Here is a 26,888-nt window from a genome sequence, read left to right on the forward strand (position 1 = left end):
CTGCCCCAGCGGTGCTGCTGGAGGGACCCTTGTGCTGTGGCCACCAAAGTGCTTTTGGGTTATAGGTGCCATCTGAATGTAAGGCAAGTTTTTTATTATTGCATTTTTGCTCTTCATAACCATACTGTAGATTTCTGATATGTTGACAAATTCAACTGGGTGACACTATTTGTGGCTTTCAGGAGTGTAATTATGGCTTCATTGTGAGTTGCCGCTCTTGTGATTCAATCTGGGTTTCTAATCCTATACCGTTTTTTGAAATCACGTCACAGCAGCTCCTTTCCTACTGCCTCCGATCCATTTTCAGACAAAAAATGACAAAGCCTGTATTTATTTGGGGAGGGGACAGGAGTTCAGCATGGATTAGTGGGCCTGCCTGCACCGTAATGCAATCTGGTTTGCTACTTCTGCTCATTCTGATGAACGAGGTGATGCTACAGGATGAACTCTCTCAGTGATTTCTCCGCAATGCTTTTTATTTCATCAAGAGAAAATGGAGACTGGACTCAGTTCCTTCGGTGTTTAATAACGTCCATCAGAACCAAATGCCCTTTATTTAAGCTGCAGTAGTAATTAGAGGGTCGGTGGTGTTAAGCAGCCATGGAATCTGGCTCTGAGGAATGTTCATTGTGCCTCATTAAATTTGGAATTAGTGCTTAAAAGGTCAGAAATAAATATTCTGTTTATATTTCGGGGATAGTAAATCTAAATGGATGCTGTGTTTGCACATCCTTGTCTCTGCTCGTTCCTGCTGAACAGAGTGAGGCACCGCTCCATTTGGTTTAGGCAGCAATCAGAGTGTCTGCAAAAAAGCCCAACCCCAAAACCAACCCTGGTTTCATTGATCAAGGGCAGGAAAATGATCTGCTGTATTACATCTAATTATAAAACATCAATATCAGATGCTAAATGCACTTACTTTTTCAGAGACACGATGTTGCTAGTTTACAGTTTGCAATCTCCTGTATTACAGGCTTTAGCAGTGAGCTGGGGTGTAGGGAGATGGCTGCAAAGGGAGCTCAGATCCTTTTGACCTTTTTTGAACTCCTCCAGGTGACTGGCTCTTAAATGCTCCTTAATAAGAGATGGATTCCTTCACATTTTCCTTCCATCTTGCCTGGGGCTGTTGACACTGCAGAGGTGTATCCCTCTGCCCCTCTCCTCTGGCTTGTGCTCCAGTGCCCGTGGAGCGGGTTGGAGCTGCTAATGGGGACCAGTGGCCAGCTGGGTCCCTTCCAAAGGCCCTGACCCCATGGGGGTCTCTGAGCCACAGCAGAGCTTGGCTGTTGGAGGAGAGGGTGGTGGGCTCCATGGCATGACGCAGGCATCACTCGCCCCACCGTGTCTGTCAGCATTTGCTGACTTTCCCCCATGGTAGAAGCACTAGTAGCTATTTGGGTAGAGTTTGCACGAACGTTTAACCCAAAGCGTTGGACTGATGCTGGTCTCACATCTCTGATACCCACCATGCTGGGAGGTGCTGATGCTGGGGAGTGAGGAACTGGGATAATCATGTCTGTCTCCTACATCTTCCCAGGCTGTGGCTGTGGTGCCTCAGGACCCTCACCCGTGGTTGCAGACGTTGCAGACGCTGTCAGCGCCTGAGTGGAGCCGGTGGCGAGCACAGAGGAGGAGCAGAGCTCCTCAAGAGGGTCAGGCACTGCAGTGCTCATCCAGGCTTGTCTCCAGCCACGGGTCCTGGCCTCTGACCGATGCTCTGAGGCAGTGGTGTCCTCATCAGCAGCTGATAGTGCAGGGGCTAATTACATGGTGTCACACACAACAGGGGAAATTTCTCCTGATGTCCTTTGTGATCTGCTCCCAGCCTGGAGCTGGATCTGATGAGTCTCCTGCTGGTGTGTGGAGAGAGACCAGCTGTGTTGCTGGGTGTGAGAGCATCAAGACAAGCCCAGCTGTTCCTCTCCGGGCTGTGGAGCTGGATTTTGGTGTTCGGTGGGGTTTTGTACCATGCCTGCTCCTGGCAGGAAGGAGTCTCAGACCCATTATTTATTTCCCATGAGGTAAATAAGCAGCTTGCTAAATGACAATGACTTTCCCTCATTCCTGGTGCATACTTCATTTGGCCTCATCCCTACTTTGAAATTTTCCCTGTTTCCCAAGTGCAGCTGGAGTGGTTTTATTTAACTTGCATGAATTCTATATCACCCACAATATAGTTCAAACCATAAGAATTAAGTGCTGGTGAGGTCTCCTAACAGGTGGTAACAGTTTTATTGCAGATGCTGGAGCCTGTGATTGAATGGCCCATGGAGAACTGGACTGAGGGTACAGGAGGACCAGGAGAAGTGGTCTTACAAGCCCTGCCTTTCGCACCTGAGAGGCCCAGTGGATTTTTGGGAACGATTTGCCATTTCTGTGGTCCTCGGCGATGCCTGTAGCATGGAGGGAAGGTCAGGAGACCGGTGCTCCTGGTGAAGGCATGCAGCTGGATGCAGAGGACGAGGAGCCGCTGCATGTTTCAGGAGGATTTTCTGAAACCGAAAAGGAGAGATGCACATTGCAGCCTTGGAGAAAGGTCCGCTTTGTTTTTTAATAATAAAGGGTGACATGCAAGCTTTATTAACAAGGCACGTAGGGGAAAAAAAAAAGGCTCAAGGGATAACCCTGAAAAAATGGCGCTAAATGTGTCATTTTTATGAAGCTGATTTTGTGAAGGGTCCCTACATGCTTTGGCAGGAGGTTGCAGCAGGTTTACAATAATTTGTAGAAACATAGAAATGTTTTCACCCTGAAGTGAGAAGAAGGGCAAAAAACCCCACATTGAGATGCTTTAGAGTCATCTTCCGAGGCGGAGGCTGGCAGAGGGACGGATACGTGTCACTTTGGGTTGGGAGACATGGGTCCAGCTTTGAACAACCGTGGACTTTGCTGGGGGCTGATGGGTGGACCAAGGAGCCAAACCCTTCATCAAGAGCCCAGATCCAGACACAGCAGGGAAAGCTGGATTTGCACCTCCACGGAGTTTGGTTTGAGAAGAAACACAATTGAAATAGCTGAAAAAAGGCAAGACTGATGAAAAGCCAGATCCTGGGCATCTGCCACAAGGTGGGCAGGCTGTCAGGGACATGGCTGCACTGATCTGAGTGTCCTGGCATGGCCCAGGACATGTGCCCCCTGCCTAGGGACCAACCCCAGCCATCATCCTCTGTTTCTCCATCAGTCCACAGCAGTGGTCGTGCCCAGAGTCGCTGCAGCCCACTGACCTTTCTGCTGGCACTTGCATTGATTCCCCTTAAACCGTCTTTGGATCCTCCAGGGTTTATTTCTGTTTCTAAGGCAGAGAGTGAGCAGTTGTTAGAGCAGTGCCCTGTTGCTAACGGACCTTTTGCTGATGGGGAAGTCACCCCCCCGCGATGTCCAGGTCAAGAAGAGTTGTACTGACATTTGTACATCTTTTTTTTTTTAATTTAATGGAATTGGCAGTCCTCAAGCAAAAGCAACCGCTGGGGGGAAAAAAAAAAGTTTAAAATTTCCCCACTGATTGCTTGATTCTGAGTGTGTCTGTTGTTATATTTGTATTTGTGTTGCTAAGGCAGCAGTTAAAAGCATTTTTCAAATTAGGCACTGGTAAGATGCGTGCCGAGCCAGGGCTCTCTCTTTGATGGCATTGACACCAACACACCTACATCTGGAAAGCAAATCCCGAGCCCGGAGGACAACAGGGTTTCACTCCTCAAAGAGAAATGCAGGCTGAGACCACAGACTTTATGCTAGCTGTTATTTGGTGCTTCCCGATATCTTGAGTCTATTGTTTATTCATAGCACAGAGGCTGAGGGTCTGATCCTGACAAGCGTGAGCATCCTTTATTCGTGTTACAATGAGCAGGAGATAAGAACTGTCGGCGCGGTTCGGGAGGTCCTTGCCGTACCTGACTCTGGACATGGAAGGGAGAGGCTGGGCTCACCTTTGATTTCTGCAGGAGTGGTGCTGATCAGTGAGAAAGTAACGGTTTGTTTGCTTCTGCCAAAATAATGAAGATGATGAGGTCTGGCCTGTTGAAGATGCTCTTTATGAAAAGCACACTTTCATCGGCGCCAGCCAGCCTTACCTTTTCCCTCTTTTTTGTGCTTTGACTTTGTTCTTTGGGCCTCATTAAGACAGGGAGTGGATCCTTTCCCAATTAAAATGTTGACATGCCAGAGACGTTCTCCTTCCCCATCATTTTGCCTCTGTTTGTAAGTGATTGCACTTTGCAGGATGAACGAAAATTAAATCAGGTGAATTTCGATTGAATAATGCAAGCTATAAAGCAGCCCTTATCCATGAAAAATCTCATTTCTTTTTTATTTTTCTGTTTTGATCCCCTAGCCTGCATGGAGATAACCTTGACGGATAATCCCATGGCTGAGGAGAGGTCTCATAAACTTCTGGGCTGCCTTGTGCACCGGTGGGAGCGTGCCGGTGTGGGCAGTGCAGGCGGCTCATGCTAAGGGTGCAAACCCCCAGCACAGGGAAGCAGATTTCCCATCCTTGTGGCCATGTCACTCCTTGTTTTGTCCAAAATCTGGAAGTAATTACCATTAGTCGTGCTGTTTTCGACGGCGTGGGGGATTTGAAGCCTGGGAACGGATGCTGTGACTGACCCTGCGGGAACCCGCTCGCTTGCATGGGGACTTACAAGGTTGTGTTAGCGATGTGATGCAGAGCATCCCGAGCAGGGGGACACGTGGACCAGAGAGTCCATGTGGGAAGGACATTACTCCAGTCCATTAAACATAAATCACAGGGAATTTGCTCATTGGTGAATGATTTCAGTTGAGCCAGGATTTGGTCTTCTATTTTGGTCAGAAATCAATAGCAAAGCTCCCAGTGATGTTGGTCAGAGGGGGATTTAGCACGAGGTCTGTATCTGGGCTGTGGCAGGAGATGTGATGGCAGCATGTGTGGTTTTTCCTCAGCCTGTGGTGGTGTATTGGTGGCACTGGTTGAGCATTCACTGCGGATGGCCCTGGGTATCCCTTGGTCCCTGAAGCCTGGGCCATGCAGCATCAGTGGTCTGAGTATTTTAAAGCTTGGTAATATACCTGTACATATTGAAATTTGCTCTCTGGGTCCTCCCACCTACCCGTTCCTCTCCTGGTTTTCCCAGGGCTGAGATGCACACACATGAAGCTGATGGAGGTAGTGGTGGGTGCAGGGGGTCTCATGCTGCTGCTGGGCATAGCAATGGGGCTGAGGATGGAGCCAGCTGAGGCTCCAGGCTTGCTGGAGCTGTTCCCACATCCGTCAGCACATGGTGATGGAGGGGGCTCCCTGCTGAGCAGGGATTGCTCCAAAACTGGCTCCGATCCCTCCTGCCTTTCATCGCTTGGCTGCCCTCAGAGCCCATTTGCAGGGCTGGGATCTCCTGCAGGGCTGCTGAGGGGGTGATGTCATGGGGTGGCATCTCTCCTTCTGGGATAGCAGCGCCAGGATTGATGGATAAACACAGGATCGGGCATTCTCTGCAGAGTTTAAAGTCTTGGGCATCATGTATTTTAAAAATACATGTGTCCATTTGCTCCTGAGCTCTAACCATCAAAGTCGTCCTGCAGGACTGAGGATGCAGGAACTGCAGGGACCAGTAGTTTGTGCAGTAAATCTCCTGCGTGACTCTCCAGCAGTAATTACTATGTGAAAGTAATAACTGAGCTGTGCCGAGTGCTGGGCCAACTCCCCCAGCTCGCAGCTCCTTGCATGTTTTTCTCTGGGAGGCTCCTGTTTGGTAAATTGGATATTGTGCTGTATTTCAGAAAAGGTCACACTTAACCAACACTGCCTTTGCTTTATTATCTTGGCAGAGCAGTGTAACCTCTGCTGGGGTACGATTGGATTTCACATTCGGCTCTGCTGCAGCGGCCCCTCTCCCTGCATCCTGCTGTTGTGATTACGTTAGCAGCAGACTCTGCTTTCCTTTATTTATTGAGACATTAAAGATGCATGCATTTATTTTTACCATGTTCATAATTGCCATAAAAACAGGCCATAGTATCCCAGAGCGCCTCTTTGGAAAGGAGAGCGGCCACGGGGCTGGAGCAAGGAGGAGCCGTGACAGAGAGGAGGCAGGACGGGGCTGCTGGGGCAGGTGGCTGTCCCTGCTGCTGTCCTGGGAGGACACTGCTGTCAGCCCAGAGGAAGGGGGGCAGAGCAGAGTCTGCCCCTTCTGCTGGCCAGGGTGCCTGGTGGGGGCAAGGAGCGTCACCTGGGCCAGGGGTGATGCTGATGGGAGCCCAAGTTGGATCCCTGCAGATCTGGGGGGACTTTGGGTGGATGGACGGATGGACTGGGGTGCGTGACTCATACAAAGACACCTACATCCTTCTGAGTCCCTAAAGCCCAGGAAGGATCCTGGTCAGGCCGTGCAGATCCCACCATGTCCCACCACATGGCTTCCACTGTGACTCACCATGCATCTCCCACCACATCCTACCATGCAACTGCCACTGCATCCCACTGCACAGCTCCCACCATATCCCACCATGCAGCTCCCACCATGTCTCACCCCGCAGCTCCCACCATGGCCTCCTGAGGGGTAACACCCTGCTCTATTCCCTACCTTCTGGTTGCTTTTTTTGGTTCCTTACCTGCTGCGAGCACCAGAAATCCTGGGCTATGTAATCTGAGGTTAAAAGACAGTGTTTCAAGCGCACAGTAAGTTTGTGGGTTTTGCTTGCAAATGACAAATCCATTAACTTTTCTCCCCTGCATTCACTCCCCTCCAACTTTCAAGCATGTCATCCATTGTTTGCTTTTTTATTAATAGCATAGCCCACTGTCTCTGCAAATGAAATGATGTAAAACAAAGAAAAGTGCCTGCATTAAATTCTCCGGCAGGGGATTACCTTGCTGGCATTTACATATCTATGCAATAAATATTTTAACATGTTAATTATACACTAATAAGAAAAATACCTTTTGAACTTTCAGTCAAATTGACACACAGAGAACCGAGTCCATCAGGGAATTAAAAGCAATTAGTTTTGTAACAGAGCGTAGTCACATTGTTTCTTCTCTGCAAATTGTTCTGTGGTCACCAGCCAGCCTTTTTTTTTTCCTGAAAGCTGGTGGAAACACTGACAGGGACTGGAGTTTTCCGCGGCCGGCTCCATCCCGCTCAGTGGGGTCTGTCCTGTGCTGGGATGCTCCTTCCCTCCCGCCGGCTTTGCTGCTGGCTTTTGTCCTGGCTCTGCAAATCAGACTTGTAACCATCTCCCTTTTCTTTTCCTCCTTCCAGACTGAAAACTACTCCTTTGATTCCAACTACGTGAATAGCAGAGCTCATTTAATAAAAAGGTACGTAGGCTTGCTTGAAAGCGCTTGGGTTTGCCCAGCCAAATCCTGATTATTTAATGTTCTTCCTTACTGTGTTATATACTACTTGCTTTTTTTAATATGCAAAATGTTTCAAGAATAGTAATTTGATTTTAAAACCAGTATTTACTTCCTATTAAGTCCCATTGCTCTTGGTTTGCAATAAAGGCAAGTCTTTTTTTCTTCTCTTTGGCTCCTTCACACCAGGAAGTAGCAGTGAGTTAGGTGGAGTGCTGTTACCCTGACAACTTTCAGATTCATAGAGTTTATTCTATTTGAATGCACAGGAATAAAATGATAGATTTGGATGGTGAGATCTCCCTGCCATGTGAGGCAGGGGAAAAGAAAAAAAAAAATCTCATTTGGGGGCAGGCAATTGGGTTGGATACACACTCACTGTTTTAGTTTGAATACTGAGGCAAAACAGCACTTTGCTAGGCTTCTTTCTTCCATGGGTGAAAAGCAAATCATCAGTTCAGTTGCAAGCTGGCAATTACCCTTGGGGGAATTTAACCCTTTGGATAAAATACTGGTATCCTCAGAGCCTAACAGTGTTGAAGAGATGTCTTGGGGAGGTTAACACCGGCGTTGTCTGGTTAAACTCCACTGGATTGTGTTAAACTAGAGGTGAGCATCCCCCCGTGGGGTGCGAGGGCAGGCTTGGCCCTGCCTCCCCGGCTCTTGCCAGGGCAGGGAAAGGCACTGACACAGCACAATCAATACTCATCAGGAGGCCGCCGCGGAGGACTGGAGGGCTGTCTCCCTGCGCAGGATGCGGGTGCAGGAGGTGGCCGGCAGCTCTTTCCCACCTCCCTTCTTCTCCCCAGGGACTGGCTGGGGTGTGCGGTGTGCAAGCTGGGGCCATGCCCATGCCCGTGCCCAGCAGGTTTGTGTCCAGGGGCTCTTCAGGAGCCATCGTGGAAGCAGGGGTGTAAAGGAGAGCAGGAGCTGGCTCTGAACTGTTGAGATCTGATCTGAGCAGTAAAAAAATCTAATTATCTGCCTGGCTGAGATCCCATTTGTTTACATCTTAAAAATATAAGGAGTAAGAGAGCTGCAAGCACATTGTTTAAGCAGCTTGGGTTCAGCTAGCGAAGGGCAGGTATACTTGCCTGTGTGGCTCATGATGTTTAACGATGCTAATGCGATTGTGAGAGAGATGGTTTGCCTGCTCCTTGCCAGAGAGTCTGCAGGCATACTGAAAAAACCCCAAATCTATTAATCTTTCCTCGTTCACACCTAAGATAAAGGCAAGCAGTGCTCCTGCCTGCCGCAGTAGGGTTTACTCTGAGGCTGTATTGTTTGGGAAATGCTGCTGCTGCCGATTCCCCGAGACCTGCCCATCCTTTAAAGAAGCGTCAGCCACGGAAACGTGTCGTGTGGCTGCTGCATTACGGTCGGGTTCACTGCGGGGAAGATAAATGTGTTGTAACACGGGTTGCTTGCACATTATGAACAGCAGCTCCATGTAGGACAGTGTTTCCCCTTGCTTTCTACCTTTGTCTTGTATCTCAAGTACAACGGGTGCTGGGAACGCTGTGCAGACATCTAAGAACAAAAAATATTTTCTGTAACGTACTGTGGCATCATTTTCATCCTTTGCCTTTATGAAGATGTTGTACCTCTTCTATCTTTGGTGAGCGAATCTCCTCAAATCCAGCACTTTAATTAATCTATTTGTACTTTTCCTGTGTTGTCTGCCTGCCTCTTTTGCTCATCTACGCACACACAAATGAATTGTAGATTTGTAGTGCTTTCTTAACTTAAAATTCTTTGATGTCGCCTGGAATCAAAGTCAGTGGCTTCAACAGGGACATCTTTATTTAAAAGGTAATGTTTGAAGGTTTACCAATTTATATGTATTTCAGAGCTCCCCCCTCGTGTGCTTTTGCAAAGCATCAGATGGTAGGTGGTCTGCTTGGTTTCCGTGGAGACGCAAAAGGGCTTTTCAAAGTAATGAAAATCTCCAGCTCTTTGGGGCTTTGAAGCACAGGCCACATCTTCCACCAATGTTTCACACCAAATCAGCCAGTGAGAAAGTTTGGGGCCATGGGCACAGGTGGATCCTCCTGATGGGTGCAGATTTTCCATGCCAAGGCTGGATGTGGAAGGAGGAGCAGGGTGGGTGGCCCCAGGGACACCCCAATGGCCCTGATGCCTGGGGCAGGTGCATGTTGAGATGTCCCTGTGGCTCACTGCAGCTGGGTGTCCTGGGGCATCACCGCTCACAGGGCAGCAGGGAGCAGCAGAAGGGTCCCAGATGAAGCCAGAAATTAAACTCTTCCATCCCTCCAGGCTCGGAGTTGGGTGCCATGGGGTGGTGGAGCTGGTCAGCCCTTGGGGGAAATTTGGGAGCAGCTCAGCCCTGAGGTCCCCCCAGCAGTGGCTGCGCTTGCAGAGGATGACAAGGAGTTGGACTGTGAATCATATCTCCTTAAAGCTGTGTGAACTTGGACCCAGAATCACCAGGTTATTTTTAAAAATAAGAATGGCATCATCATTGTGAAAAGAAATTCCTGTTTATAGGAAGACTTTTGTTTTCAAACTTTAAGCGATTAGGATTTGGCCTATAACCTAAAAAATTAGGGTTTAGATCCTGTGTAACTTCAATATGAGGTAATATGACTTGAGGGAGCCTAGTTACAGAAACAGCTCATTTAATGTATTAAATTTAAATTTTATTTTCAAATCCTGCATCACTCTCAGCTTCCATAATACCTACAGCAGCCTGACCCACAGGCTCACACTCTACCCATGGGCAGAAGCAGCCTCTGAGGGGTGCAGAGGTGCCAAGCAGGGGGTGCCCCCCCCGCACTCCCCGCTCCAGCTCTCCATGCTGGGGGAGCAGGCCCAGCCCTGCCGCCGGGTGCTGGGGATGGCAGGGACATCCCTGTCCCTGCGGGACGCAAGGCTGAGGTCTCACTGCAGCACCGTGGGGTGGCGGGGGGCCACTTTGTCCCACCCAGTCAGTCACGGCTGTGTCTCCCCCAGCAGCTCCACGTTCAAGGACTTGGAAGGGAACAGTCTGAAGGACAGCGGCCATGAGGAGAGCGACCAGACGGACAGCGAGCACGACGTGCAGCGGGGCCTCTATTGTGACACGGCCGTCAATGACGTGCTGAACACCAGCGTCCCCTCCATGGGGTCTCAGGGCCCTGAGCAAGGTGAGCCACTGCCATGCGCCCTGGGGGGCTGCCCACCACCACGCCACTGGCCGCCACATGCCCCGTCCGGTGGCTCTGGCGCTGCCTCAGTGGGTGTGCAATAAGGATGCTTAGCACTTTCTGGGGATAACGCTGTACATTGCCAGAGTGCTGTGTAGATAGAAATTAATCTTCACGCCACGCCTGTCAGGTAAACAAGCAGTTAGGATTATCCTCTCTTTCACAGGCAGAAAACCCAAGGCCCGGAGCATCTGCCTGCCAGCGAGTGAGCAGCAGAGTTGGGATTAGGGCCGGAATTGCCGGCGCCATGCCCGGGGCTGGTCCCTGCCGGCGCTCCTCTCTGGAGCGCAGACGGTGCGCCCTTGCCCGCGCGATCCGCTCTCCGTCTCTGGAGCTCATGCGCAGGCGCCATCCAGGCAACTTTTCCAAAAGGTCAGCAGAGCGTGTAGGCAATTAGTCAGGCATCCCACAAGGGATTAGCTCAAGCCAGTGGGCGAGGGTTTGTATCTTTTCCCCCGAATAGGCAGCAGGGTTTCAGCTCTTACACATCCCCACGTGCAGGGATGAAGTCCTGCTCCGAAACCAGACCGGTATTAGCTAGAGGAAAGAAGTCAGAGGAGTTCAGCTGAGCCCGAGCTGTCATTTGTACTTGGGCGTGAATGTCGCTTTTAATGTCTGATGGATGCAAACATCCTATGCAAACATCCTGTCTTTTTCAATTAAGAAGCGTGAATGCGGTTTGGTGCTCCGGCGCAGGGGAGCCTCGGGGCGCTTGGCTATATCTTGAGATAAGCTGTAGCTGAGGCTCAACTGGAAGCCCCACTGCTAAAAGACTTAAGGATATGAAAACAAAACGCTGTGATTATGAACTGGTCTTCAGTTGTTTAATTCAATTCATGGTAAACATCATTAAAAGCCTTTGTTTTGCTGTCATAAAAGAGTCAAATGGGGGAGAGAGAGTTCTTGCCATCTGTGCCACCGAATGTTTTTTTTTTTTTCTTCTGGAGAGAAGCTGATCGTTGTATTAATTCTCGATAGAGTCTGTTAAATGGCCGTAGTTAACCCTGTAAGACTCCACGAGGAGGGGAACACGGAGGTCACCTACCCATTCCACACTGCCAGCCACGCTAATTGGAGAGGGATGGCATCTGCAGTGATAATGTATTTCCAGACAACCCTATTGTGGCCAAAGATGAAAAAAATTAAACATTTATATAACTGTACAGTGGCAGTTTAATTCTCCACGGACCGGCACGGTGTCAGAGAATGCAGGCTGATAGCTATCATTTATTATTCTTCTATTACAAAGAAATGCTTTTTCATTTCGATCAGGAGAGGGTTTCCTAAGATGCGTTTGCAGTGAGGGAGACTGTGGGAGCAAAAATGTTCCTAATTGATTCCCATCCCGTTGAATGGCCTGAGCAACATCTGTTAATTTTTTGTCACATTTCTTCAGAAAAAAAAAAAACAATCTCAATGGACTGCAGATAGGGTTTTACAGAGATTACATTTCTGATAAGTCTGTGTTCTGGCTCTGTTGTGCACCAGATAACAATGCAAATAAGTTAAAAAGAGGATGAGTTGGATGCAGAGCTCGTTGGAGGCGTCAGGTGGAAATAAATACGATCCAGTCCATTGTAACATGAACTCCTCATTGCATGTAAAATACCCCCCCCCAAAAATCAGGAGTATTTCCAGAAGGTGACTTCCAAAGGCAACCTGTGTGCCTGACTCCTAGTCCTGTGGTTGCCCAGGCTTTGGTGCTCTTGTCTCTGGTTTATTTTTGGGAGGAAACTGGCATGCCAGTGCTGCATTGCCATTCAGCTGGACCCGCAGGCAGGCAGGCGGGCAGGCGGGAGTGCCAAGGGGCCAACTCTCCTGTCCTGCGGGTCCCATGCTGTCTCGTGCAGAGGAGCAGGGGGAACTCGTCTGCGAGGTTATCGGGGTGTTCGTGGAGCAATGAGAGGAGCAGCGCAGGCAGGGAGGTTAGCAGTTACTGTCACAGAAGCTGAAAAAAAGGTTAAAGAGAGTATTTGCTGAGCTGATTTGTTGAGCAGGGACTGCAAAAAATAATCAGGAAAATCAAGATGCTGAGATGATAGTGATAACAGCGGTTCTGCATGATTAAAGCGATGGTTTTGGCATGGTAATTTTTACGCTATTTCGGGTCAGAGTGGCAGGGCGGGGAGGAAACACAAATTCAGTGCCAAGCATGCACAGGACCAGTGGGCTGACCACTGCCCCGAGCACACGGTCTGTGGCTGAAGGGCAGCCTGGCAGTTCATGTCCCTGTGCTTTGCCTTCGCTTGCCATCCCTGCCTGAACTGCGTTTCAGTGCTAATGGTCTCCTGCTGGGGAGCCCATTGAGGTGCCCCCATGGCCAGGTTCTACTGGGCTTGGACCTCAGCTTGTAACACCACGAGTCCTTTGTGAGTGGCCAACTCTCAGGCTTCATCCAGGTAATTTGACAGTCTTTATCTGCTTGATGGGTAATCCTGGATCTGCTGAGGCAAGATGCTGGTTGGCAGAAATGCTTGCAGCTTGACGGTAGAGGATGATCCCTCTGTGGTGGCACTGGGAGGTTGGCGTGGACCTGTCTGGTCAGCCTTTGCCTACTGAGATGCTGGATTTCCTGCAGAAAGAGGTAGGCATGGATGGTTCCAAGCCCCTTTAGTGTTCTTAAACCACTGCTTGAGCCCAGCACGGGTGGGGAGTATATGGCCATGGGAGCTCCAGGGACCTGCTGCGCATGCTTAGGTGGCCTCCGGGCTCTCTGCCTCTTCACTGCCCTGGTTCCGCTCTTGGGTGGGAGTGACACCAGCTTCCAGTCCTGCTGGCAGGAGCCCTTTCTCTTCCTTTGGAAATGACCTAGATTTCCAGAAAAACGGCAAATCATAGAGAGGGTGTTGAGCTTTAGTGGGCAGCAGCAGGTCATCAGCACTACTGCCTGGAGCTCAGCCACATTGCTTATTTTGGGAGTAGGACTTCTGCCCAGTCTCTCTTTACCTCAGGATCTTAATTATTGATTATAAATTCATCACTTGAAAAGATGGCTTTAATTGCTCTAATATGTACCGAATTTGAAGTTCATTATTGCCCAGAATTGTTTTCCTTCCCCTGCTAATTGATACCAAATGGGACACTGAGGAAAGCGGCACCCGGTGCCCTGTTCCACCTTTCGTGACTCGTTGCTGTTTAATTGCTTGTTTGTTTGTGGAGGTGTTAAGCTCTGCTGGAAGTTTATATGCACTCCTTTCCTAACGGGATCCTCAGCTGAACTTCCAAGCAGATTTGTTTGAGAAATGGAGGTTTTCAAGTGGCTGTTGGATCTCAGTGACATTTTGGGTTGGCTGAAGGAGGATGGAGGTAAATCCTGGGGTCCCCCTTTGTGTCTTGGCCTGTTTCAGCACAATATGGGATGGATTTCTCCACATCCTGATGTAACCTTTACTCAAAATCCACCACTGGAGGAAACCCTGATTTTCAGCAAGGAGGTGAAGTGCGCAGTGGTGCTGGGCAGGAGATCCACCACTGGCATCACCTCCGTGGTCAATGGTGGGTGATGCTGGTAGCCGTGGGAGCTTTGCCATCGGGTTTGAAGCTCCTGACGCCTGTTCCTCCCAACAACGTGGGGAAATCTCAGCGTGAAATGTTTTCCAACACTGCAGAGTGTAGTGGTGCTTTTCCCAGGAAATGGCAGCACAGACCAGATGTTTCACGGAGTAATTGAAAATTCCATTTTATCAGAAAGCATTTGCTGTCAAAAAGTTTTATCTTTACTTCAACAAAGAGGTTGATTAGATCCCCCAGGACCTGAATTAGCATCTTTGAGGCTAGACACTCTGTTTTGTGATTCAGGTAGTTATTCCTCCCTTAGTTTTGCTCATACTGGGACTTTTTTAAAATCCCTTTGCCCTCTTCCGAACATAGCGTTTGTGCAGATTTGGTTTGTTTTCTTTGTGTGGATGTATACAGGCACTTAGATCTGCTTAAATTTTTTCTATTACCTTTTTCACCTTGCCTTGAGCCAGAGGCATACTTGTACTCTGTAAGTCGTAGGACCTCTTGCCAGCGTAGAAATCAGAAGTCATAGGAGCTTTTGCCAGCATAGAAATTAGAAAGGAACTATTTCAAATATGTGTTTTTAATGTTAGAAGCAACAGATTTCAAACTTATTTTAATTCCCAGCACCGGCCAGTACTTTTACAATCAGTTGTAGAAGGAAAATCGTTGGCCCAATGAAGCTGTTTAAGGTAAAAATAGAATCCAAAAGAAAATATGAAAATAATAAACACACACTAATCATAAAAAAGCCAGTGTTAGAAATAGTCACCACAGCCATAAAATAGTGAAAAAGCTTTAAAATCAAAGTCAGAGGGTTTTTAAGCAATGTCAGTAATGTGTCTCTACAGAGAATTGCTTCTAAAAGCATCACTTCCATTTTTCTGGTGCCAGATCAGCAGTAAAGGTTGCTGAAATGTCATCTGGAAAGACCTGATCCTGCATATATTTCCGCATTTGAGTAACTTTGCTCACATAGGTGGTTTAATTGTGTTTGAGTCTCATAAACTCCAAGAAGACGAAGGTTCTTTGAATAGAAATGGGTTATATTTAAATACTTATGTTAAGTCTTCTTTATACTATCGCACAGTGTAGAAATAGGCTTGGATGTAAAGGAGAGCCAGGCTCATGATATTCACCGAAACTTTTCTTACTGGTTGCATCCCAAATTATTCAGGTACATTGTCATTTAGGGGATCAGGTTTTATCTAGAATATTCCAATTGGTTCTTATGCTCATCTCCATAGTATCTGGGTGCATTTCAGTCACGTATTGGGAACATGACTAATGGCATTAACTGAAGGCAAACACAGGTATTAGAAACTGTTGATTTTTTAAGCTGATTTCCAGCAGTCATTCCACCTGCAACTCCCTTTTACTCTTCAGAAAAGCCTTTCTGTAGAGCTGTATGTACATGAAGACTTAAGTGACATATTCTAGGGCTTTGGAGGCTGGAAATACAGCTACATTTCTCTGGAAGTTTCTACAAATTAATAAAAATACCTACTTTCTTGTATTCATATATGCAGCACAAGACATAAAGTATAACATTCATATGTGAGTGACAGCACATCCCTTAAGATGGATAAACGCTGTAAGCTTTCTTTACAGGGCAATGTCAATTATTACAGCTCTTCTGATTTCTGTATTATTGCATGGATCTCTCAGTAAAGCAGCCTCAGTGAGCTCGGTGGTGCTCCTGCAGTGTCCAGCCTGGAGGGAGCAGTCAGCTTCTCACAGTACTTTGAAACCCCAGAGAAGGATTTTTATGACGAGCGCGTAAGCTGGGCTTTGGGAAGAGGAGTTGATTGTCTTATGATTCTACACTTTTAAATGATTATGCATTGAGCATCTAAGTCAGCTTGTGGATGGCTGTGTGGTGGTTACTGAGGCTTTTGTACACTCTCTCCGTCGTCCCCAAGCGCCGGCTCCTGCTAGCGTTGCCCAGCTGGGCTGCCAGGGCAACATAATGTCTTTTATTAGACCAGTGAATGTAACTGGAAAAAAAGCTGTCAAGCACTCAGATTAACACGTCTTTCTTCATGATGACCCTTATCGTTGCCAGGTACGTGGTGCTTAGCTCCATCTTCAGGGGGTGATCTGGACAGGCAGAGTTAGGCAGTGGGTCAGGCTGCTGCACCGACGGGCTCAGCTTTCTTCACCACCGTGTTGTGTCGCAGCAGAGCAGGGCCGCTGTCACTCCAGGAGGTTTAATCCACACATGGACACTCTGGCTGGCACAGACAGATCCCTCGTGTTGTTCCTTCCCTAGGTTCATAGTACTGTAGCATTGAGCACAGCTTGGGGAAGTCCTTGCTGGAAACTGATGGTGGGGCAGGGGTGACACTGAAGTCATATCCGTAGCAATAAATGAATGCCAATGCCTTTCTGCAGCAGCAGAACTAAATAACAAACAGATGTGTAACCTCCTTTGTTTGTATAAATGCATTATCATATATCCCACATTCCTGGCACTCTTTTTTCAGTTTTCAGGTTCCTCCCATCAAAGATAATTCTTGCAGTGTTACCATCGCTGCAATTACTCAGTCCAGGGTCACAGGAGTTATAACCTTTAGATCCTCAAGTCTTTTCCATCTAAGCACAGAAAACACTCACCAGATGTGAACATTTTGGCAACTTCAGAGGAAAATTAAAACTTGGATCCGTGCCCCGTTGTGTAGGTTTGTAATGGATGAATGATCAGCCCAGAAAGTTGGAGGGTTTCTGGTGTTTTATTGTACTTTTTAATGAGATTTTGTCAAATTTTGTTATTGCTTACCCATATTTTTGCTGGGTGACTGGAGAGCAATTTATAGGAGATATGAAGAAGTAATATTTCTGATTAGAGAGTTTCAGCCTCTGTTTGTGCTTGGTTTTGTTAACTGCTCCTAAACTTCATCCCAAGCAGAAGGTTTGCAGAGAAGATCTTTGTCAGGGTTCAGCTGAAGGATGGGGCGGTGCTAACCCTGGCTCTCCCAAAGCATCCTTTTCCAAAACCACTACACAATACTTGGATTTTCAAATATTTCTAAGATAAATAAACAGTTCAGTCAAGCTTGCAGCTTCCTTTTCCCTTATAAACAAGCCAAAAAAAGGCTCCTGTGGACTTTTTTTTTTTCCTTTGCCAGTAACCTCTAAGGAAACCATTAACACTTTCTGTCTCACAGCAGTTAAGACCAGCAAAATGGTCAAGGTAATGGCCATCATATTTAACAGTAGGGAAGGTATATGAATAAAACCGAACCTTCTGCTAACCCAGCAAGCCAGCACTTCCCGATCTCCTCCTGTAATCAATCTACATCGTTAATGACTCTGAAAACAGACTGAACTGCTGGGGCTGGCACTGGGAAACTTGCATTACAAACTAACCATCTCTTATTAACCTTTTGCTGTTTCCGTCACAACACTAATTAGAGCCAAATAAAACTACTGTTTGTGAAACTCTTAAGTTAAAATACAATTTTCAGAGGAAATATGGGAAACTCCAAAGCTCCTGTTTGCTTGGCCTTTCTTTTTAATTATGATGGAGGATGGCTGTTACTTGTTTAACAGAGGCTTACATGATTAATGCTGCAAAGTTACTGTAATTAAAACAGCAAAAAAAGATGTGATTGGAGCCTGTATAATTTACAGACATCTCAGCATTCTGGTGGTAGAGCAGCTCTAAGTGTTGCAAAGAGGAATCATAAAAATTTATTCTAATTAAAATTGCCAGATTGACTAAACAACAGGTGACTTATGTAACTTGAGCGACTTGCTCTTGGGGTAAGAAATCATCTGAAATCAGTGAATTATACAAAGCTGTCTATTATGCTACTAAATGGGAAAGTGTGTGCTTACCATGGCAACCTGCATCAATTTTGCAGCCGCTGGAAAATACAGGGCCCTTTATTAAAGGAATAATCACTGCAGACAGTGTGCTGACCCTCGGCTCTGCGGGCGCGGGGTGTGCGGCACGGCGAGTTTCAGAGCAGCCTTCTGGGCACCGGCAGTTGCCATCAGGTTAAATTCTGTCCTGCAGTACCGAAACACGCAGCCGGTAGCATGGGGGTGATTCGGGTATGGTGCTGGACTGGTGTCTCTGAAGGGGGTGGTATAAGTTGGGTGCCTGGTTTTTCCCCCAAGAAAGTGCTACAATTAACTTTGGAAGTGCAGTAAAGATAAATCATTTGGACCTCTCTTAATTATGCTTGCATGCTGCTGAGAGCTGTGAGGCAGGGGACTGTGTCTCCCCTGGGTGCAGGGGAAGGAGCCCACCCAACACTGAAATATGGTGTATATGGGTGAGTGTCTAAACTGCTCCGGTTCCAGCAGGTAACTGCTGAAGGGAGACGTACCACTGGGTTTGTATGTAGGTTGTTTTACTAAATGATCTGTGTAATAATATATAAGTCAAAACTCTGTAATAATTGGCACCAAACAGCAAAGAGAACTTGCAGCTTTTATGCGTCTTAAGGGAACTGCTGCCACTCAAAACTCACGAGCGCTATATTTTATTTCTCATACAGCATATATGAATGTAAGAGAGTAGATATTTCTAAATGGGTCACAGAATTATTAAGAAGTTTGGCAGCCTTTCCTCACGGTAGACACGCAGGTATGCAGTGGAGCGGGCTGGGCTGGGAAGCAGGAGCACAAAGCTGTGCCAGGCTCTGGCTGGGTTTGTGTTGCCTTTGCTCAGTGATTTTCCTTTCCATGCTGCATTTAACCCCTGTGTCTGTTTGGAAAATAAGTTCTTTATAGCAAGTATATTATAGATATATGCTAGCCACAATGTGTATAATCACAGTAAGCATAATGTGGCCCTATTTTTGCTGAGTATCTGTAATAGTAATGATCAGCTTCCCCACTCTCAGCATTAGCTCTCTTAGTGTTTTTCTTTTTCAGCAGAAACCCTTTTTTGTTCCATTTTCCTTATTGTATTTTCACCCTTTTTCAAGTGTGGAGAACAACTTGCTATGTAACTGGCTTCATTAGCTACTTGCATGTTGTGTTTCATTACCAATATCCACAGCTGGCTGCAGGTGACAGTGCATGGCAGTGGGTGACTGATGGTCACCACTGTGTCGCTTCACCTTAAGGCGGTGACAGTCACATTTGGGGCAGGGAAGTGGAGTCAAGTTGAGATTGGTTGGCCTCGAGGTCTGGGTGTAGTGAATAGGAGGACATCTGGATATGTGGAATGACTAGCTGTAGTGAAAGCGGAGCTTTATCCTGAAGAAATCCTGGGTTAATGTCAGTCCCTGTAGGAAAATGAGAAAATTGAACCACAAAAAAAAAAGGAAAAAAAAAAAAAAAAAAGAAAAAACTGCTCTCTGAATTGAAGCAATAGGAAATGAAAATTGCTGAGATATACTGTCATGTGGGTAGTAGTGCTACCAACCTTGTGCTGCAGTAATTACCTCTATGCATGCAATTTGTGCTCGGCTACGACTGATTTCCCACATCATCCGGTGCCCAGGCTATATTCAATCAGTCCCAGCTGGAGAAAACTATCTTGGATCATTTGGTGAGATTTCACCGCAGATGCTACCTTGCGTCTTATGGAAGCACTCAAGGGCTGTATGCCACAAAGCTTCCCTGGCACATGGCTGGAGGTGTGGGGACGGTCACAGAGGGTTCCCTGCAGCAAGCCGGGGGGGCTGGCTGCAAGGCAAGGGGGGTGCCACGTCCAGCAGGGTGCTGAGAACCTGCAGCTGGTGGGGTTAAAGTCAAGGAGCTTCTGGCCCTTTCTAGGGAAAAGACTTTGCTCTGCTGGATGTGTGCTGGAGAGAGTAGGTTTTGTGGTTGTTCTTGCACTGTTTTATGTGAAAAATGAAAGAGCAAAGAGCGTTGGTTGGAAATTTTTGCGAGAAGCCCAAGGAAGGTGGGTGTCTGCGTTCTTTGCAAACCAAAATAGGTTGAGCTCTTGATTTCCTCTGACTGCTTTGGAAGTGTCAGTTTCATTAAAGACATGAGGCAGGAGAGTAGCTGGTGTGAGTACAGCAGACGGTGCTGCCTCGTCTGCTCAGGCACGATCTCCAGTCAGCTGGTTTTACAGGTGAACCGCTCCTAAGCCAGGCCAGGAGCCTCTGGATTTGCCCTGCGAGAGGAACGGCTTTCTCAGTTCAGCTAACTGTGCTTCTGGGTTTAATACAGCTCAGTGAGAAGTTACAAAGGGGCATCTCCAGTTCAGGAAGAGGAATTTGGTTAGAAACCTGGAGCCAAAACTGTACATAGTAGTAATTCAGGAAAGGTCAGAGCGCCAGAAGCATTTTTGGGAGCAGTAGGTGAGTTGGTAGAGAGTATGAATACCTTTCGAGAGGGTCTGGCACACCCGGGTGTGTTCCTGGGTGGGCACTATGTATATGCTGGTTTTTCACTCTCTGCATTTACCTGCTGAGTTATCTGTGCCACTGACATTGCTGCTCACCAGCGTGTTTCAGCAGGAGCCACGTCTTCTCGATGCTTCACTCTGCCCAGCCTTGCTGCATCTCCTGCAGCAAGCTGCTGAGAAGCCATCCCTGGGCACGTGGGGCTGCCGTCTGCCTCGCGGTGCTTACTGGTTGACTTCCGTGTCCTGCATCTGTTCTGACAGGCGGTGCTTTCGTGGCTGCTCTCTGATTAGTTTTGGTCCCTCAGATGCATTGATTTACAGACCTTTCCTCTGCAATACAGCTTTTCTCGATGATAGTCCATGAAGCACATAACTCAGCAGCCTGAATTATTCAGGCAAATTGAATGTGTTTGGTTTCTTCCAAACTTTTGTTTCCTTTCGGTACTGTCAGGAGAACAGGTAGATGTGATGCTTGTATCCAACTCATTCAAGTGCCACGGAGACACAAACAGTTGAAGTATAACCCGTGTTTTACCTCATTCGTCACTTATTTTCCACCTTCAGTTGTGCTTTTTCTGGGCACTTTTGTGCCTCATAACAATGTTTATCTTGGATCTAGGGTTGCTCCCCGCTGGTATGCTGCTGGACTCTGAGAAGTCACTTCATCTTGCAGTGGAAATGCCCTTGTAAAACCCAAAGAAAATTCTGTATCTGTTCCACCCTTTAGCCACATGTCCTTTTGTGGAAGTATATTCACTCATGCAAACATTTTGACTGATTAGTCATCACTGTAGGATCCAGGAACCTCACATTAAAGAAGACAAGTAATTAAGATGAACAATTCCACCTGCAGTTCCCTCATTGCCTGACCTCTGCTTTGTCAGTCTTCCTCTGTTGTTATTGGGTAGATTTGTCCAATTAATTCGCTGTAAAATCCATGCAAGCTCTCCACTGGGCAGATGTGCCTTGCAGGGACCACTGAGATCTGGCATGTTAGGTGGAGAGGAGATGCTTTGTCAGTGCAAAAATGTCCCCTTGCTTTCTGGAGACTTCTGCATAAGGAGATTCTGAGTATAGCTGAAGGCACTGGCTTTCACTCTTCAAACATGTGTCTGGAGATTTAGGACCTGACTCAAAGCCTGTTGAATCCAGCAGGACTCTTTCAGCTGAGACCATTGGGCTTGAAATAGGACCCAAGAGAGATGGCGTCCTCGGGGGACATGCCCTGGACTTTGCTTGAGACATTGGTCATCTCAGCCTGTGGTCAGAAGTGAACTCAGAGAGATGTCTGCTACTGAGCATCTCTCTAATTCAGTGAACAAGGCAGGGCCGCTGCTGGAGGATGGAGGTTTGCCTCAGAAAATTCTAGCTGCAAATGAGACACATGATTTTAGGAATTAGAATAATTACCCCCAGGAACAGGTTCCCAAGGGATGTGATACATTCTGTATCACTTTGAGTCTTTAAATCACATTTGCATGTTTTTCCTAAATGTGTGCCTAGTCACTCAAAGTGAAGGGCTGTGCTTGAGAAGCACAGCGTGATGAAGCTGAGCATCCCATGGTTTGCAAGGGAGCAGAGCAGGGAGTCAGTGTGGTCCCACATGGATTAAGCTCTGCAGTTCCCTGGAAGAGTGGGTTTTGGCACATCCTCGAGGAGAAGAGCTCATGACCGTCCCCTTGGCTGGCGCTGGCTGCTGTGCAGGAATGTGCAGAATTGAGCAAGTAACCACACTTGGGATGATTCAGGAGTGAACTCCCCCAGCCAAAATCTGCCTTTCCTTTCTGAAATAACACAGTCCCTTCCTTGCTGAATCAGATGTCCCCAGGGGCTGAGCAATCCTGGCTGTATCAGTGTTTCCAGGACCTTCCCTCCCACCACTCCCTAAATGATGAGAGTGTTTTTGAAGACCTCATTTCCTGTCTTTTCCCTTTTATCTCTCCAAACAGCAAGTAAACGAGCAGCCCTTTAGTTTTTAGTTACTGCTTCTGCACCCAGTGAGCTATCAGAGGTTGTTGACGACGACTTTTCTCTTTTCTGTGCTCCTGCCCGCAGGATTTGGGGAGATAATTCATTTGGTCCTGGTGCTTTGTCAACTTTCAGCAGCTGTAATTGCCTAATGATCAGTGCTGATGCTGTTGTTAAGCCTGTTAAAACTTTGTCCTGCTGAACAGCCAGACTGTGGCTGTCTCATCATGTTGTGCCTGCTGTGTTGGCTGGGGCCGCCTTTGATGCTCCCTCTCTGACTCCGGCTTTGGTTGCTGCTTCCCACCCCTCCTCAGCTGCTGCTGGTGCCCGCTGAGGGGGATGGATGCAGCAGGGTGCTGCCCACACTAGGGAACTGTGCCCAGGGCTACAAATAACTAAAGAATAACCCTATGGAGAGCCAGATGCTTTCCAGGATCAATTTCCTCTCGCCTGCCCCATTCCTGCCCCAAGGAGCCTGATGCTGGGTAGTGAAGGTGGTCCATCGCCCCGAGCCCTGGCAGGGCAGGCAAGAGGAGCTCTCTGGAGGAGGCTGTCACTGGTAGGGCATTGCTAGTTAGCAACCCTCACGTCATTTTTGTCCTTTCATCTCTGGGGTGTCTTTTACACCTTCATTATAATTTTTAGTGCTCTAACTGGCTGGATTTCGTGCTATCACCTTCTTTGCTATGTATCCGAGGTGCCCAACTGGCTGGTGCCATCTCTTGAAGCCCCTGTCGCTCATCCTCACTTCTTCCAAGGCTATTTCTTACTTAATGGCACACACTGAACATTAGTGCATTACCATCCCTTTTCCAAGAACAGTCTCCATCCACTCTTCTCTCATCCCCCAGTGCCTCATCCAATTTAATTAATTATACTTAGTATATTACACATCCTGTCAAAGTTTTTCCTTTCCGAGGTTTAATGGTTTTTTAATTCTAATGCATGCTGCATGTGTAAGTGTTTTAGAAATGAGGCGAGCATGCAGTGGCAAAGAGGCAGCATTACATCTGTGTGCCGCAGACAGCGAGGGTGAATCCCCATAGAGAGGCTCCAGTAGAATTACTGCAGTACCGCGCTGCCTGCTTTCCCATTGCATCCCCCTTCTTGTGCTCAGGGGGAAAATCAGGCTGATTCCCACCGCAGAAGGACACAGTTGGGTTAAACCTACTTGCTTATGGTGCATCTTGTGCTTCTGCCACAGAAGCGGGTGCCTGGTCGGCTGCTCAGCCCTGGCACTGGCCCATCCCCGACCGCATCTTTGTGGCTGCCGCAGCCCTGTGGTGAACTCCAATGTAATGAACTTGACTCTTTTCCTCACGCTAACTCTGTCTGAAAGCACCAAATTACATCAGTCATTTCAGCCTTGCTTTATCCCTTTGAAGAAAGGCCACGTTAAGGATGCGGTGGGGACTAGACTAATCAGGTAACACCGGCTGGGGCTAGTACCTATCGCTCTTTATTTCCCGGCGACAGTTAAAAGGTTTGGTCAGAAAAGTGGTTCAGGAGGAATGTCTTTGTGGGGTCTTATACTTACTAGCTTTGGCTATTTCCAGATAAAACCTGCTCAGGCTAAGAGGGTTGTGGGTTGGTGGGATTTTTTTTCTTGCCTGTCAGTGTTGCAAAGTGCTTATGTTTTGAAAAATCCAGCTGGGCTCTGTCTGTCTGTCACACCATCACCGGGAGTAACGATGCTGTGGTGCGATTTAGCTGACAGCCCTGTGAACCAGGGCTGGGAGCCAACACAATCCAGCCTGACCTCGGGGCAGCGCTGCAGAAACGCGCCTCGGAGAAATTGGAAATTATCAGAGGCTGTGCAGGCAGTGGTGGGGCCAGAAGTCCGCCATGCTCCAGCAGCTCTGGAGCAGCCCACCTCGGGGAGCAGGAGCCTCCTGCCCCCTGCGTTGGAGCCAGAGGGCAGGAGAACATGGCAGGACCCCAGGGTGGCGTGCAGGCCCCCACGTCAGACTCAGCATTGGTGCCCAGGTGCCCATGGGTTGGCATCAGCTTGGCCAGGACGGCTGGAGCTGCGAAGCTGACTGCTTTCCCTGCAGTGCCTACACCGGTCATGAAAATACAGTTATTTTCCATTGCTGTTGCTCAGCTGTCTCCCCATGGCTCTCCAGTTTAAAGACCCAGACAAACTAGAGGGCTTGTTCTCCATCTCGCCCCCACAGCTGCAGGGCTGACAGGATGGGATAGGATGGGGTGGGATGGGATGGGACAGAATGGGGTGGGACCCCACATGCATTGCTAAAAATTGAGCTTGTCCATGACTCTCAGGTAATTTGATTTCCATAGTCTTACAATGAAGTTTTAGATTTGACTCTTGATCTTATAGTAATTTTATGTGTATATTTATACGCTATGATCACTCTCTTAATTAATGAAGGTAAATTTAATTGCCAGAACAAAGTTTTGGCTGAATTAAATGAGCCAGATTCCCAGGCTTTGGCAATGCCATGATCTCTTCTGGTGGCCATGGGGCCAGTCTAACCCATGGCTGGCATTCCCCTGGCATCGCCATTATCCCTCCCTGTCATGGAGCTGGAGCCTTTTTTGAGCCCTCCATGTAGATCCATGGCTGGGTCAGAGAGGAACAAGAGCATCCTTGTGTCATGATGAGTCATGGTGTTGGGTCAAACTGTGGGTGCTGTTGGATGCTGGTCAACGTAGAGCGGCTTTTGCAGTCATCCCCGTTCCCTTTGGGATTTTCTGATGCACCCGCCACCCTAGGCCATCATTTCATCATGGGACATCCCTGTGCTTTAGAGGAGAGCATCCACCAGCATGGAAAAGCCCCACGTTCATCTGAAAAAGAGTTAAAGTAGAGCACCAGGGAGGGGATAACGCTGGGCTTCAGGGTGGAGGAGCGAGAGGTCAATGTCATGATGAGAGATGGCCAGCAACCAATCCTTTTGGTTTAAAAAAAAAAAAAAAAGGGGGGGGGGGGGGGGGGGGAAATTCCCTAGCTATCTCATGATGGTGGGGAACGCCCCATTGTGCTGGGAAGCCTTCCAGCTCCCTCCACTCTTCAGAGCTGTGCACTTTTAGAAAGTACAAAGAGCTTCTCATAATGTTTTGCCTTGTGGGTACATCTATGATTAATTCCGTGCAAGCATTACTGGTGCAATAACAATACTGGAGGTCCTAAAACTGAAAAAGGAAACACATTTGGCTTGTACTTCATACACAATCACTTACACTTAAGCTATTGATAGTTGATTGGGATCTGTAGACTGCTGGGCTAGTGCCACTGGGTTTCTGAGCGCATTCAATGGCTGGAACAGACAGCAAGGCTGTAGGTTTTGGCAAGCTGTAGGTCTCATTAGTCAGGCTGACTGTATCTGACACGAGAGATTCCCATCCACCAAGATGAAGCTCACTTCCCTAGGCTTTGGCTGACGTCCCAACAATATTTACATGAAGGACAACAGAGGATCAGTGTTAGATTAAGGCTGTGAGTTTCCAGTAGGCAGACAGTTAAATATTCTATTGAAATACTCTTTTGATTATTTAGATAATAATGAAGTTTATGCATGTCCTTGAGAAATCTGGGGAAAGGCAGTTGTTTTATGCTAAGCATGCAAAGATGTGTTTAATCTTGATAATAGGAGTAAATTATGTATCAGCATTTATAACCTCAGCTCCTTTTTTTCTCACTTGTTGTGTGGAAGCACCAGAAACCTCACAGGGAAGGGAGAGCTGCACTGGGTGGGTGCGTAGGAGGAGGGGGCAGGTGGGGGTCTCACCTGCATCCCTACTTCTGTTGGCACCCTGGTCCTCTGCATCCCTGCGGAGAGAGGATGAGGATGGGTTGTTTGCTTTGTCCTGGCCAAGGGAGGTGCTGGTTGTGGTAACATGTTAGCCATGAGCCCCCCAAGGGGTGTACATCGGTAAGCTGCAGCAAGGGCAAGGATGTGCCTCTGACAGGTGCTGGGCCAGCAGCTGGCCTGGTACAAGTGGCTGGGAATTGCTTCTTATGTCCCCGAACTGTAATTTCTGTTTTGTTGGATTTTTAACAGAATCGTTGAGTAGCTATTTTCTGAGCAATGCCTAATTTTGAATGGGACGGGGTTATACTTCGATTTATTTCTGCCGTTGGAATGTGGCTGCCTGGCTGGTCCCGCGTTACCCCGACAGAACATGTGAGTTTGTCTGTTTTGAATTTGACAATAGCAGAGAAAAGTAACCTTTGGATTAATTTGCTTTAGCAACTAAAGTCCCATTAAATGGAAGGCAGCTGGTGTCAAAGGCATAAACGGAGACAAAGTTTTGCTCCCAATTGTAGGAAATGTGTTTAAACAGACTAGAAATGTTTCCATCTCTGCAGGGTATAATATACTCAAATGGTTACATTAACATGAAAAAAAATATAAGAAAGAGTGTATTTAGGACAATCCCTCTGTATCCAGTGTTAATGAAATTGAATTCCAGTAATGAAGTCAAAGGGTTGTATTCTGCACTCGTGCAGGCAGCACAGTAACTGCCATTAGCATTAATGGGAGCTGTGCCTATGAATTACGGAGCTGTAATGGTTTGAGATGGAAAAGGTCTATCGGATCCC

At 47.6% G+C, this 26,888-nt stretch overlaps 1 protein-coding gene across 1 annotated transcript in view; it reads left to right on the top strand.

The window, feature by feature from the left end:
- The window catches only part of PCDH19 (protocadherin 19), a 55,069-nt gene that overhangs the window by 20,607 nt on the left and 7,574 nt on the right, over positions 1-26,888 (top strand). The window contains exons 3-4 of the mRNA XM_086470439.1: positions 7,236-7,294; positions 10,307-10,476. Of these exons, the coding sequence (XP_086326565.1) occupies positions 7,236-7,294; positions 10,307-10,476 (229 nt within the window). The remainder of the gene's footprint in view (positions 1-7,235; positions 7,295-10,306; positions 10,477-26,888) is intronic.

Source organism: Leptosomus discolor, chromosome 9 (genome assembly GCF_034619465.1).
Source record: "Leptosomus discolor isolate bLepDis1 chromosome 9, bLepDis1.hap2, whole genome shotgun sequence".
Taxonomy (NCBI): Eukaryota; Metazoa; Chordata; class Aves; order Leptosomiformes; family Leptosomidae; genus Leptosomus; species Leptosomus discolor.